Consider the following 12,543-nt stretch of genomic DNA (forward strand, 5'->3'; position numbering starts at 1 on the left):
CGGAGCCGAGTGAGTCAGGGTGGGGAACGTCCTCTGGTCAACACCCCCCTGTAAACTCAAGAGGGGGCGAGCCCTGGTCCTTCCTTGGACAAAGATAAAGTCCCCAGGGTGTGTGCCCTAACCCTCACACTCCGCGGTAGTGCCTGGGGCGTCCTTTCCGGAAGGGAAGGGCTGACCAAAGGCTCTGGGACATCCCTGGCCATGTGATTCAGACAGGCCAGGAGGAAGGCTTAGGTGCAGAGAGATCCCTAGCGATCTGGCCATCTTGGATGTACCATGTGGCTCTGGCCCGGTCACCATCCTGTGGTGTTTTAGGCCTGGAGGGCTTCCAAAGGGCCTTAGGGGTCATCATCTGGTCCAGGCCCCTCACTTTACAGCCAAAGCAGAGGAGTGACTTGGTCGAGGGCAAAGGTGGGATTGGAATCCAGGTCCTCTGCCTACATGTCCCTTGCCATCCTGGAGAAGGAACTCTCTCCTTTGGGCTCCCAGTGCCGAAATAAAAAGAGGACGCAGGAAAACACCTGTTTATTCCAAAAATCCCAAAGATACAATGACTCTGGCTTCACCGAGGAGGCAGAGCAAAGAGAGGAAAACGGGAGGGAGAGTCCTCTCCCCAAGAGCTCTGCCTCCATCCCCTGCAATCACAGCACAGAAAAGGTGGAAAGCAATTGTGGGGAGTGGGAGAGACTGCATGTCCTGGGCTTTGCTCTGCTCCTAAAGGCCTCCTCCACCCCCTTCTGGTCCCCTGGCCCTGGCCCTTCCCCATTATGGCTTATAATTGTCTAAGGGGCACGGCCAGCCCAGGCAGATAGGGCGGTTTGCCGCCTGGGTCCTTGCCGAGGGAAGGAGGGGGGCGGACCAGAGTCTGGGTGGGAGACAGAACGATGGCGGGGCCCCGGACTCTTCCGGAGACTGGAGGAGGGCGAGGAAGGCCTCGGCATAAGACGAGGGGCCAAGAGTCCCGTAGAAAAGGAGTCCTGCCATGAGGCCTGTGGGGAGTCCCACCCAGCTCCTTTCCCTGCCCTGTCAAGGGCTTGGGTTCACCATCAAGGCGCAGATGGAGCTTGAGGGCAGAAGTGCAGGCATTGGGGGGCTGACTGGGGACAAACTGGGGAGAGCCCTCCCACCTTGCCCCGCGGGCTGGGGGAGGGTTTTTTTAGCCCTTTAGTGTTGGGGTATAGGCACCCCCAAATCATGGCTATGTACAAGGGGGAGGATGAGTTGTGCATTGGGAATGGGGGAGAACCCCCAAACACCAGAAAGGCTCCCTGGGGGAGAGAAAAAGGGAGACGCCTCGGCCGGCCCCATCCCCTGCTGTCCTCCAGGCTTCACTCTGCCCATCCCCTCACCCCCAAACACAACCCCGAGGCCCGGATGGGATTGTTTGAGGTCAAGGCAGTCAGAGGGGTCTGAGATCGCGGCAGTGAGGACGAAGAGGCAGTGGTATGACGAGGAGGGGCCCTTCCTGCCCTTGGCAGTGGGCAGGGACCCCCGATGAGGACTGGCCAAGTCCAAAGCGGGCAATAGCCCACAGGAAGGGAGAATTAAGTCACTGATGGACGTTCCAAGAGGAAGTGACTGTTCTGGGCAGAGATAGGCCGCCTCCACTCTGCTTGGGTCCAGGGGGTCCCGGCTGGCCAGACCAGGAAGCGGTGACCGCCAAGACAATGGGGGAAGGGGTCCTGGAGGTGGTGGCAGCCATGACATCTTTGGGGGCTGCCCGGGAGGGAGGCAATGACATCATTGAGGCGGCTGGCTAGATAGCAGTGGTGACATCACCCCTGGAGACCCTCGGAAAGAGGCAGTGATGTCAGCGGGCATCGAGCATCCAGGGGGTGCCGTCATGCCACGCCCCCGCTGATGGGGGATGCCTACTAAAACGGGGGCGGAGGGGTAAAGAGAAACGAGGTTCTTTCCTCCAGGACACCTCTGGGCCCCAGAACCTCCCGCAGACTCCAGGGCTCGAGGAGGATGAGTCCATCCGGCAGCCCAGGAGGACACGGGTCACTGGTGCTGGGGGAGGGGTGCCCCCCTGCTCAGGCCACCCAGAAGCACAGGGAAGCCGGACATGGATCACTTGGAGGCTGTCCAGAGGACAGGGAAGATGGGTCCAAGGAACAAGTGCCAGTTAGCCTGGAGATTCTGGGGGACGTCAGGGCTGTCTTCAAGTATTTCGAGGGCAGTCATGGGGAGAATGAATTGGATTCATCCTACTTGCCCACTGAGGCCTGGTCTAGAGGCAATGGGGGAAGCTAGCAAAGAGGCGGATGTAATCTTGATAACAGGAAGGGCTCCCTGCTGTCATGGCCGCCACAAGAGGGTCGGGTCGGGCGCCTGGAGGTCTCCGGCACAGGCTGCAAGACCATTTGGAGAAGGTCGAGGTAAGGACGGCCGCCATTCTGCCCCGACTCCTTCATGGGACGTCAGGGGAGGAGGAGGAGGCCCTGGAGAGGATGGACGGGAGGGGGGTCAGAGGCCGGGACTCATGCTCTGCTCCTGCCCAGGCCCTACCCCCTCGCCAAGATCCCAGGAAGAGTCGGAGTCTCGGAGTCTGTCTCGAAGTGGAGGCTGACGGCCGGACATCACAGGAACAGGAAGAGGTTCGGCCCTCGGCAGAGAGGCATCCCCAGCGAACAAGGGAGGGGGGCGCCCCAGGAAGGGATTCAGCCACAGAAGGGTCCAGCCTCCAGAACTGGAGACTTGGAGATGACATCACAGGAAGGAGGGCATCCAGCAGGGGGGAAGGAGCCTAGGGAGTCAATTAGCCTCTAGCACCTCAGGAATCATGGGAACTGCTGGCAATGATGCCACAGGAAGGGGCGGGGCTTTGGAGATGACATCATGGGGAAATGAATCCTATGGGAATGGTGTCCTGGGAAGGGGCGGGGCTTTGGAGATGATGTCACAAGGCTTTGGCAGTGATGTCACAAGAAGTGGGAACAGGAGGGATGCCGACGTCACTGGAAGGAAGAGCCTCAGGAGATACAGTCACCCAGAGGAAGAGGTGGAGCATCTGGAAGCGGCATCTTGGAGGGGGAGGGTCATGTAGAGGCCCGAACCTCTGGAGGTGATGTCACAGGCGGGATGGAGCCTCTGGAGGCCGGAGGCCGGAGCCTGGCCCTGGCGCCGCTGGCTGGGCGCCTCTGGAGGGAAGGCTTCCCCCCCTCAGACCGTCACCTCATTCTTGCTGGCTGTGCGAAGGTGCTGAGGGTGGTGGTGGCCCGGGATGAACTGGAGGGTCTCCAGGCCCCCCTGATGCTGGAAGGGGGGCCTCCGTGCCAGGGTGCCCCCGCCCCCCGCCTCCGGCCCCATCCCCCCCCAGGCGGGCAGGCCGTGGCGCAGGTGGTGGGCGTGGTGGGCGTGGTGGGCATGGAGGGGGGGCGGCAGGCCGTGTAGGGGCGTGGGGGGGCCGGGCCCCAGGAGCAGGTTGGTGTGTGAGGCTGCCAGGCCACCCCGAGGAGGGTCGGGCGGGGGGGCGGGGCTCCGGGGGGGCGACAGGAGCCGCTCCTGGCTCTGCAGGGCCTCGGGGGACGAGAGCAGGAGGCGCTCCTGGGAGACCAGGCGGGCCCTGGGCAGGGTGAACTCGTAGTGGGAGCCGCGGCCGCCGTCCGACAGCAGGTGCTCCTGAGACATGACCCGCCGGGGGTTGGGGACGGGGGCCGCCTCCTCGGGGCTGCCCCAGCCTTCGTAGCCCCCGCCCCCGGTGCCCGGCCGGCGCATGGCATGAAGCGGCAGCGTCCCGCGGGGCAGCTCCCCGGCCAGGTGCCGCCTCTTCATGTAGGCCTCGTCCAGGTCCTTCTCGGCTGGGCAGACAGGAAGCCTTTCAGTCTGGGCCTCCCCCCTCCCCCAGCCTCCCCCCTTGGGCCCCCTCCCCCAGCCTGGGGCCTCACCCAGCCTCTTGAGGGAAGAGTATCTGCTGAGCTCAGACTTGACGGCGGCCTCGTAGGACGGGGGCAGGTGGGAGAGGTTGTGGAAGGAGCGGGAGCACGAGAGGGTCGAGTAATGGAGAGCCGGGCTGGGCGGAGGCTGTGCCCGCCAGTCTGCAGGGAGGGGGGCAGCCCAAGGAGGCAGGTTGGAGCCAGTGGGGATGGGGGAGCCCCTCCCCCATCATTCCCCCTCCCTCCCCTCCCCACATCATCCCCTCCCCTCCCCACATCATCCCCTCCCCTCACCATTCCCCTTCCCCTCCCCCATCATTCCCCCTCTCCCCCTCCCTCCCCTCCCCCCATCATCCCCTCCCCTCACCATTCCCCTTCCCCTCCCCCATCATTCCCCTCCCCTTCCCATCATTCCCCTCCCTCTCCCCCATCATTCCCCCTCCCTCCCCTCCCCTCACCATTCCCCTCCCCCATCATCCCGTACCCAGGGTGGCAGCGTGATGCTTGGGGCTGTTCACGTTGAGATGGATGTAGTTATGATGCAGGGTGTCTGTGAGGAGGAAGGAGAAGCGTCGCCCCCTCCTCTGGAGAGCCCACCCCAAGGGGCCCAGCTAGGGACGCTCCCCCCCAGCTGCCTCTGGGGATGGGGACGAGGCAGGAGAAGGAGGGAAGAAGGAAAGGGCAGGCCCGGGCCATGGACGGAGGAGGCAGAAAGGGGCCGAGAAGGAAACTGGCAGCCTCCTCGGAGGTATGGGAAGAGGGCTGGAGGCCGCCTGGAGGGGGCCGCGAAGGGGGAAGCTGATGGAGAAGAGACAAAGGTCAGGCCCTGAGGACCAGGTGCTGGCAAAGCGCCCTCCCCTGGGGACGGAGAGAGACCAAGCCTGGAGGTGGGAGGCATGGGAAGAGGCTCACCGTGGTTGGAGGCCTTGACAGGATTATAGAGGTTTTTGGGTGGGCGGGATGGGATGCTGTCAGGTCCCCCCAGGCCTGGAGTCAAGGAACTGCTCCTGGCCCGGTCTGGGCGGGTGGTTGGCCCGGCCTGGTGCCTCAGGATGTCCACCAGGGCCCTGGGCGGAGGGATGGAGAGGAGTCAGGAGCCCTGGGACCCAAGGAGCACCCAGAGCCTCTCCTCCCCGGCTGAGGCGGCCCAGCCTCTGCCTTCCCATCCCTGAGGCTGTCCCTTCTCCTCCCCAGCCTGGTGCCAGCACTTGGCCCACGTGGCGGGGCCACAGGGCGCCCTGGCTCTGGGTCATGCTGGGCATCGTGGGCTTCTTGCGCTCCTGGGTGGGACCTGAGGCCCCAGGCTTGCTCAGGTGGCTGGGCCTGGGCCTGGGCCAGAGCTTCTGGACGCCCTCCTCGCTGCCTGGTCTTCAGGGGCCAGGCGGGCCCATGTCCGCGCTGGGGGCCCCATGCCTGGGCACACCCGACTCATGGAGTGCCCTGTGCCAAGGAGCACCAGCCCCGTCTCCGTGTCTCCCTGGGTCCTTGCCCTGATGCCCAGGGCCTGGGGCTCCCTTTCCCCTTCCCGCCCTCTGGCCAGCATGCTAGGCTAGGGGCCGCTCCCTGTGACGTAGCCCCCGAGCACGTGCATCTGTAGCTGGGCCCCCAGATCTCTCCATGCCCCCCTTGGCTGAGCTGCACAGCCCAGAGCCATCACGGGGGTCCCCTCTAGCTGGGATGCCCCCCATCCTGTGGTCCCTCCTCTGCCCCCCCGTCCTCCCACCCCCCACCCAGCCACGGCCCCGCCCGGGATACCTGGGCACGTTGATCTCCCGGTGAGCCCGGGGGGCCCGGGACGCTTTGCTGAAGGCCACCTTGGCACCTACACCCACAGCCAAGGCGAAGCTGATGACGCCACACACCACGTAGGCCGTGCTGCCCCCTGGGCCCTCGCCGCCCCGGCCTCCGGCACCCCCAGCCCCAGCCCCTGCCCGGTTCCCATCCAGCCAGCCGGTCTGGCCCGGGCCGGGCCCCGCCCCGTCCCCGCCGGCCCCTGCCCCGCCAGCGCCAGAGGGCTGGGGCGTGTAGGCCCAGACTGGGGTGTCGTAGTTGGAGCAGGAGGCCTGGGCCAGGCGCATGTGGCGGTGCTCACAGCAGAAGCGGTAATAGCAGGTGCCACAGCAGAAGCGGAAGGAGCCTGTGCTGCAGTTGAAGGTGGCGTCGTACTGGCCCATGACGTCGTAGTAGCCATGGCACAGCTCTGCGGGCAGGGGGGCCCGAGCCGCCTGCCCTCCACCCCCTGAGGTGCTGTTGGCCGGCGCCCCGCTGCTCCCCCCACTGCTCCCAGCCACAGTCCCTGTCAGCCGGCGCAGGTGGGCCAGCAGGGCCGGGAGGGGGCCTGTGGCTGCCAAGCTGGTGTTGTTGGGCAGGTGAGCCAAGGCCAGGGCTGGGCCCAGGGCAGAGGCCAAGAAGAGGGGACACAGGAACAGGGCAGGAGGCATGGCCGCAGCAAGGCTTGGCACTGCAGGAGAGAAGAGGAGAGAGATGAGGCCTAGATAGCGGGGGATGGCCTGGGACCGGACCCCCGAGGAGGAGGGAAGGACAGAGATACCACATGGGCTTCCCAGTGAAAGCTGGCCAGAGAAGGGCAAAGAGGGAGGGGAACCCCTTGGGTAAGAGGAGAGAGCAGCCTGGGAGATGGGAGAGTGCTCTGGGGCCCCAAAACAGGGTGCAAGGAAGGCCAGATGGTCAGCCAGACAGGGCATGGGGAAGAGAAGGTAGATGAGACAGAGATGGGGCAGGGGAAAGACAGAGACCCAGAAAAGATGGAGGGAGGAAGAGGAGGATTGTGATTCCTTTCCCACCTGCCCTGGCAAGGGCTCAAGCTCTCCACAGAGAATGAGGTCGAGAGGTCCAAATGGCAAAGGAGGGATGGAGGAGACAGAGAGACAAGAGACGGGGAGGGAGAAAGAGACAGAAAAAGGGAAAGAGCAGAGAGAGATCAGAGAGGGGGGAAGAAAGAATGGGAGAGAGAGAGAGCAAAGGAGAGACGAAGAGAGAGGGGAGGGAGGGAGAGGGAGGAAGAGAGAGAAAAAGGGAAAGAACAGAGAGAGATCAGAGAGGGGGAAGAAAGAATGGGAGAGAGCAAAGGAGAGAGGAAGAGAGAGGGAGGGGGAGAGGGAGGAAGAGAGAAAAAGGGAAAGAACAGAGAGAGATCAGAGAGGGGGAAGAAAGAATGGGAGAGAGCAAAGGAGGAAGAGAGAAGGGAGGAAAGGGGGAGGGAGGGAGAGAGACAGAAAGAGGGGAGAGCAGAGAGATCAGAGGGGAGAAGAAAGAATGAGAGAGCAAAGGAGAGAGGAAGAGAGAGAAGGGAGGAAAAGGGGAGGGAGGGAGAGAGACAGAAAGAGGGGAGATCAGAGAAGGGAGAAGAAAGAATGGGAGAGAGCAAAAGAGAGGAAGAGAGAAGGGAGGAAAGAGGAGGAAGAGAAAAGGGGAGGGAGGGGGAGAGGGAGGAAGAGAGATAGAAAAAGGGAAAGCAGAGAGGGGGAAGAAAGAATGGGAGAGAGCAAAGGAGAGAGGAAGAGAGAGAAGGGAGGGAAGGGGAGGAAGAGAAAAGGGGAGGGAGGGGGAGAGGGAGGAAAAGAGATAGAGAAAGGGAAAGAGCAGAGAGAGATCAGAGAGGGGGAAGAAAGAATGGGAGAGAGCAAAGGAGAGAGAAGGGAGGAAAGGGGAGGGAGAGACAGAGGGGAGAGCAGAGAGATCAGAGAGGGAAGAAAGAATGGGAGAGAGCAAAGGAGAGAGAAGGGAGGAAAGGGGAGGGAGAGACAGAGGGGAGAGCAGAGAGATCAGAGAGGGAAGAAAGAATGGGAGAGAGCAAAGGAGAGAGGAAGAGAGAAGGGAGGGAGAGAAAAGGGGAGGGAGGGGAGAGGGAGGAAGAGAGATAGAAAAAGGGAAAGAGCAGAGAGAGAGATCAGAGAAGGGGAAGAAGGAGAATGGGAGAGAGCAAAGGAGAGAGGAAGAGAGGGGGGAGGGAAGGGGGAGGGAGGGAGAGATAGTCAGCAAGGGAGAAAGAAGAGACAATCAGAGCGTGAGAAACAAAGGCAAAGGCGTTGATGCGTAGATGGGGAGAGATGGCTGAGACAGATGCTCGGGGAGAGAGCTGAAAGGCTTTCCGAGTGGGTGAGACTCCAGAGGGCCACTTGGCTTCCGGGGCAGCCGCTAGGAGTTGGGGCCTCACTCTGGAGAGTGGACTCCAGGCTTTCTTCCCCAGTCGAACTCCGCCTGTTTCCATGGTAGCCGCCTACCAAGGTACCAACCCCACTTTTCTGGAGACGTACACCATACACTGCTCCACGGCAGAGACACAAGCGCCCCCCCTTCTTCCCCTAGCAACACCGTCACAGCCCCCATGCACACAGAGCTTCCTCTTCCAGGCAGCCTCCCCTCCCCACAGACACTCGGGGCTGGGCACACAGGGGCCGCACAGCTGCAGACTAGACACAACTTGTGGCCACTTCATTTCCGGCCCCCTCCCCCAGGGACAGACCCAGCCGCGCACACACAGGCCGGAAGCCAGCCCCTCCCCGGCCCCCCCAGGCCAGACACTGCCCAGATACCAAGTGTGGGCATGTACAGCGGGACCAGGGAGGCAGGACTCCAGGAGCCTCAGTCAAGACCATGGACAGAGCCAGGGCTAGAGCGGAGGCAGAGCCGCAGGAGCCTTCGGGCCTCTCCCGGAGCGGGCGGATGTAGCCTCTCCAGACCCTCACGGGCCCAGCAAAGCCCCCTCCCCCTCCCCCGACAAAGGGCGCCCTGGGTGGCAGAGGAAACCTCTCTCGGAGGGTTTTTAGGGGGCGGCTAGAGTGGTAGAATTCCATCCCCGCCCCACTGCCGGGCTCTCAGAGTCCTCCCTGCCCACTGGAGTGACCCAGGCCCCCGGGAGAAGCAGGTGGGATGGGCGGGAGGGCGACAGAGACAGACAGAAAAACAGAGGGGCTGGCGAGGTAGAAGGCAAAGGGGGGAGGGAGGGGCAGCCACACAACCGCTCTCTTTCACCAACACCCCCGGGTGTCCCTGGAAGCCTCTTGGCCGTCTCCCACTATCCCAGGCTCCTGAGCTCAATGTCTTCCTCTGTCTGCCTGCCTGCCTGCCTGCCTGCTTCTCAGCTGTCTCATCTCTCTACACCTGCCTATTCCGAAGCGGGGAGATGCAGCCCCCTCCCTAGCTGGGAGTAGTCATTCGGGGCTCCAGGCACCCCCACCCCCCCTTCTCCTTACCCGGCTTTGCCAACTGCCCCCAGCCAGCCTGGGGTGTGTGTGCGTGCGCGTGGAAGAGGGCCAGAGTCCCGAGTGTTTGAGTGCGAGCTTCGTCCCTGGGAATCTGTTTGTGTGTGTGTGTGTGGGGGGGGGGCAGAACCCGAGTGTGTGTCTGTGTGGGTGGGTAGGTGGGAGCCAGGGCACTTGGCGTGTGTCTTTTTCTGCGTGCAGATTCCAAGGGCTCCGGGGGAGGACGGGGGATTGAGGAAAGGAGGGCTGCGGGGATGTCACAGGATGGAGACCTGGACAGCCAGAGGGGAAGGGTCAGGGGGTAGAGAGGGGTAGGGAAGCCCAATGGGCAGAGTAGGTGTGCCGGGACAAGGGGCTTCTCCTCTCGGCAAGCTCAGACATTAGCCGCTCCCCTCAGGCTGCTGGCCTTCAGCGGGGTGGGGGGGTTCCCTCATTCTGGGTGTCTCCCAATTTCTGTCGCCTTTGTTTCAGTCACCTTAGTCCCTGCCCATCATCTCCTACATCTCTCCCTGTCTCGGTGGTCTTTGCGTGGGGGTGGGGGAGACGCCGGCAGAGGAGCTCAAAGCGCCCTTGCTCTTCCCTTCCGGGGGATGGGGAGGGGGGGATGTAGGTGGGGGGAGGGCCACCGTTGCGGCAGGAGCTGCTTGTTCCAGGCGCAGAATAGACTCCTGTTGCCATGGAGACGGGATCGCGGGCCTCAGGGAGGGAAGCGGGCTCCCGCATAGGTACAGGGTACCAGATCCCGGGGTCCTCGCGGAAGGGGGGAGGGGGCTGAGATCAGCACTCTGGGGGGAGTCGGGGTACACAGGAAAATATGGTAGCCGAGGCCCCCGAAGGATGCCTGGGGTTTGGGGGGACCAGACACCTGCATTCCAGAGAGGGGATCCGGGAGCAAGGGAACAGCTCGGGGAGGGAAAACCCACGTCCCCCAAGGAAGGGGTCTGGCCACTGGATTCCTGGAGCGGCGCAGCCCACTCGGCTCTACGGGGCAGGAGGCTGAGCCTCGGAGCAGCAGGGAAAGGATGCCCGGCCTGAGGGGGTGGGGGTGGGGAGCAGGGGTGCCTGGGTCCCTGGGGAGGGGGCTGATGGGCGCCTGGCCTCCGGAGCTGAGCTGACGTGCTGAGGGCTCACGCCCCCCTCCCCCTTTCTCTGGAGCTCACCTGGCTTTACGGATGTCGGGCTTCCGGACCTCGGGACAGACCGGCTTATTCTCCGCACCCCGTCCCAGCCCAGCCAGCCCCCTGCCAGCCCCTCCCTGTCTCCAAGACTCTTGGTATCGCCGCCACGCGTCTCTTGTCTCTGAGCATCTCGAAGTCTCTGAGGACCCCCCCGCCCGTTCCCAATGGCCCCTTCCTCCCCCGCGCCCCCCCTCCCGTGATCGAGAATGGTTTGGTCCATATGTGGAGGAAAGCTTTTATTCTCCGAACCCGGCTCCGAGGGTCACCTCCCCCCAGCCCGCCTCCTCCTGGGCCCAGCCAATCCTCTCCCTTCCTTCAGGGAGTCATTTGCATAGAGGGAGGTGGTCGACCAACGGGCCCGAGGTTTTCGGCCGGGCGGGGTGGGGGAAGGAGGTTCGGTCTCCGGAGGGAGGCTCTCCCCTCTCCTGACCCTGAGCCCTCCGCCCCCAGGGACGGGGACCCAGGTTCGCTCGCGGGGGGCGGGGCTTCGAGGCGTTCAGCTGAAGAGGGGGTTCTTGCCCTGGAACAAGCCGAGGAGGCCGGTGTCGGGGGCTGGATCCCTCAGGAACTTCTGCACCTGCGGGAAGAGGAAGACGGGGGAGGAGGAGGGCCGGGAGGGGGAGCTCGAGGGGACCCGAGGGGCTGGGAAGGGGAGTCGGAAGCCCGGCGCCGGGGCGGGGGAGGGAGCCCATGGGAACGCCTCGCCTCGCCTCGGCTACCTCCTTGAAATGCGGATGGGCCGCGTCGCGCAGCAGCTGCAGGATAAGGCTCTCGCTGGTGGTGAGGAAGACCCCGCTCTGGCGCATCCTGGACAGAGCCAGCAAGCGGTCCACCTGACTGGAAGGGGGAGGGGTGCTTGCAGACTCCTTTCGGCCTCGAAGCCAATGATTGTAAGCCCGAAGGGGGGAACCCGCTGAGGGAGTGGGAGTCTGGCGGAACTCCTTCAGAATTCCGCCAACACCGATTAAGCACCAGCTGTGTGCCAGACACATCCTGGGGGGAGGGGGCGCTCACTTACCCGAGGCGGGGTCAGGCCGGGAAGGCTTCTGGGAGGAGATGGCCGCTGGGGGCCGGGGAGGGGGTCTCCAGCCCGCCCCGAAGCCCCCCCCCCCCAGCTCCGTGGGCTGGTGCAGCCCTTCATTCGTTGGGAAGGACTCCACAGGTCCCAGTTTCCCCCCAGGGCTGGCTTTGGGCCACTCACCTGCGGGAAGAGCAGGCGTCGGCCACCACGTGCACTTCGAGGCCTCTCTCCAGCAGGTCCAGAGCCGTGCACTGGGGGGAGGAGCGAAGGTCAGGGGCGGGGCCGGGCCGGGCGGGGGGTGGGGTGGGGGGTTCTTTGCGGACCCTACCAGGATACAGGCTTGGGCTTCAATCCCGCACAGCAGCACCGACCGCAGGCCAGGCCTGGCTTTCAGCAGCCGCTCCACTTCGGGCACCATCATACTGAAAGAGGTCTTGGGCACGGCCCGGAGGCCCTGGGCCCCCAGCTCCGGGACTGTGGGCCCCAGGCCCTGCGGGTACTGCTCCGTCAGCACCGTGGGGATATCCAGCATCCGAGCGACCTGGGGGGGGGGCAGCGCAGGTGGGGCTGAGACAGTTGGGGAGGGCTCGGGGCCGATCGGGCCCCTGGAGGGGAGGCGGTCAGCACTGGACGGACCTGGAGGGGGCCTCAGACCCTCCGAAGGCGGTTCGTTGGAAAAGGAAGGTCAAGTGTAGACCTGCAGGGGAGGGATCAGTGGAGGACTGACTGTGGAGCGGGTGGCAGTTGTGGCCGGGACCCGGGAGCGGGGCTTGAAGCTGGGGGGCAGGGCAGGGCAGGGGCGGTCCGGCACCTGGAGCATACGCGCCGACACGGCCACGATCTGGGGGAAGAAGGAGACGGTGCCGCGGAATTTCTCCTGCATATCGCACAGGAAGAGGACCGAAGAGCCGGGGAGCACACGGCCCAGGGCCAGGCGGGCTGCTGCCATCGCTGGAAGCCGGCCTGACCCCCTACCTGTCTGCGTGCGCGCGTGCGCTCGCCCAGTCCCGGGGGTCAGAGGGCGCGACCTCCGGGAGTTCTCAGGGCCCGTTCACTCACTGCCTACTGGATCTCTGCTATTTCCTGGGTGATACACGACACCCCACCCCTGACGGGGGAGGCCAATCGGAACTTGGGCGGGGCCACATCCACCAATCAGAGGGAAGGCGGGGCCCGAGGCGCCAATCGACGTTCAAGGACCCTCTGGGCTCAGGTTTAAGGGGAAGAAGGGACTCCGGGTC

At 64.2% G+C, this 12,543-nt stretch overlaps 2 protein-coding genes across 6 annotated transcripts; both read right to left on the reverse strand.

Moving 5' to 3' along the window:
- Nucleotides 1-510: 510 nt before the first annotated feature.
- Nucleotides 511-10,501, reverse strand: SHISA7 (shisa family member 7). 4 transcript variants are annotated; one of them, XM_056796597.1, is made up of 6 exons: nt 10,264-10,501; nt 5,634-6,339; nt 4,791-4,945; nt 4,363-4,428; nt 3,891-4,040; nt 511-3,803 (listed from the first exon to the last, which is right to left on the reverse strand). In XM_056796597.1, exons 1-6 carry the CDS (start codon nt 10,499-10,501, stop codon nt 3,166-3,168), a joined length of 1,953 nt encoding a protein of 650 aa, XP_056652575.1. In that variant the 3' UTR covers nt 511-3,165. The 4 variants fall into 4 exon arrangements, with proteins under 4 accessions (XP_056652575.1, XP_056652577.1, XP_056652576.1 ...); XM_056796599.1 differs by lacking the exon at nt 10,264-10,501 and adding an exon at nt 9,579-9,803; XM_056796598.1 differs by lacking the exon at nt 10,264-10,501 and adding an exon at nt 9,095-9,803.
- Nucleotide 10,502: 1 nt separating this feature from the next.
- ISOC2 (isochorismatase domain containing 2) lies at nt 10,503-12,251 on the reverse strand. 2 transcript variants are annotated; one of them, XM_056796601.1, is made up of 5 exons: nt 12,114-12,251; nt 11,631-11,843; nt 11,483-11,553; nt 11,001-11,118; nt 10,503-10,858 (listed from the first exon to the last, which is right to left on the reverse strand). In XM_056796601.1, exons 1-5 carry the CDS (start codon nt 12,249-12,251, stop codon nt 10,778-10,780), a joined length of 621 nt encoding a protein of 206 aa, XP_056652579.1. In that variant the 3' UTR covers nt 10,503-10,777. The 2 variants fall into 2 exon arrangements, with proteins under 2 accessions (XP_056652579.1, XP_056652578.1); XM_056796600.1 differs by having other exon boundaries at nt 11,001-11,274.
- Nucleotides 12,252-12,543: the final 292 nt, after the last annotated feature.

Source organism: Monodelphis domestica, chromosome 4, assembly GCF_027887165.1.
Source record: "Monodelphis domestica isolate mMonDom1 chromosome 4, mMonDom1.pri, whole genome shotgun sequence".
Lineage (NCBI taxonomy): Eukaryota > Metazoa > Chordata > Mammalia > Didelphimorphia > Didelphidae > Monodelphis > Monodelphis domestica.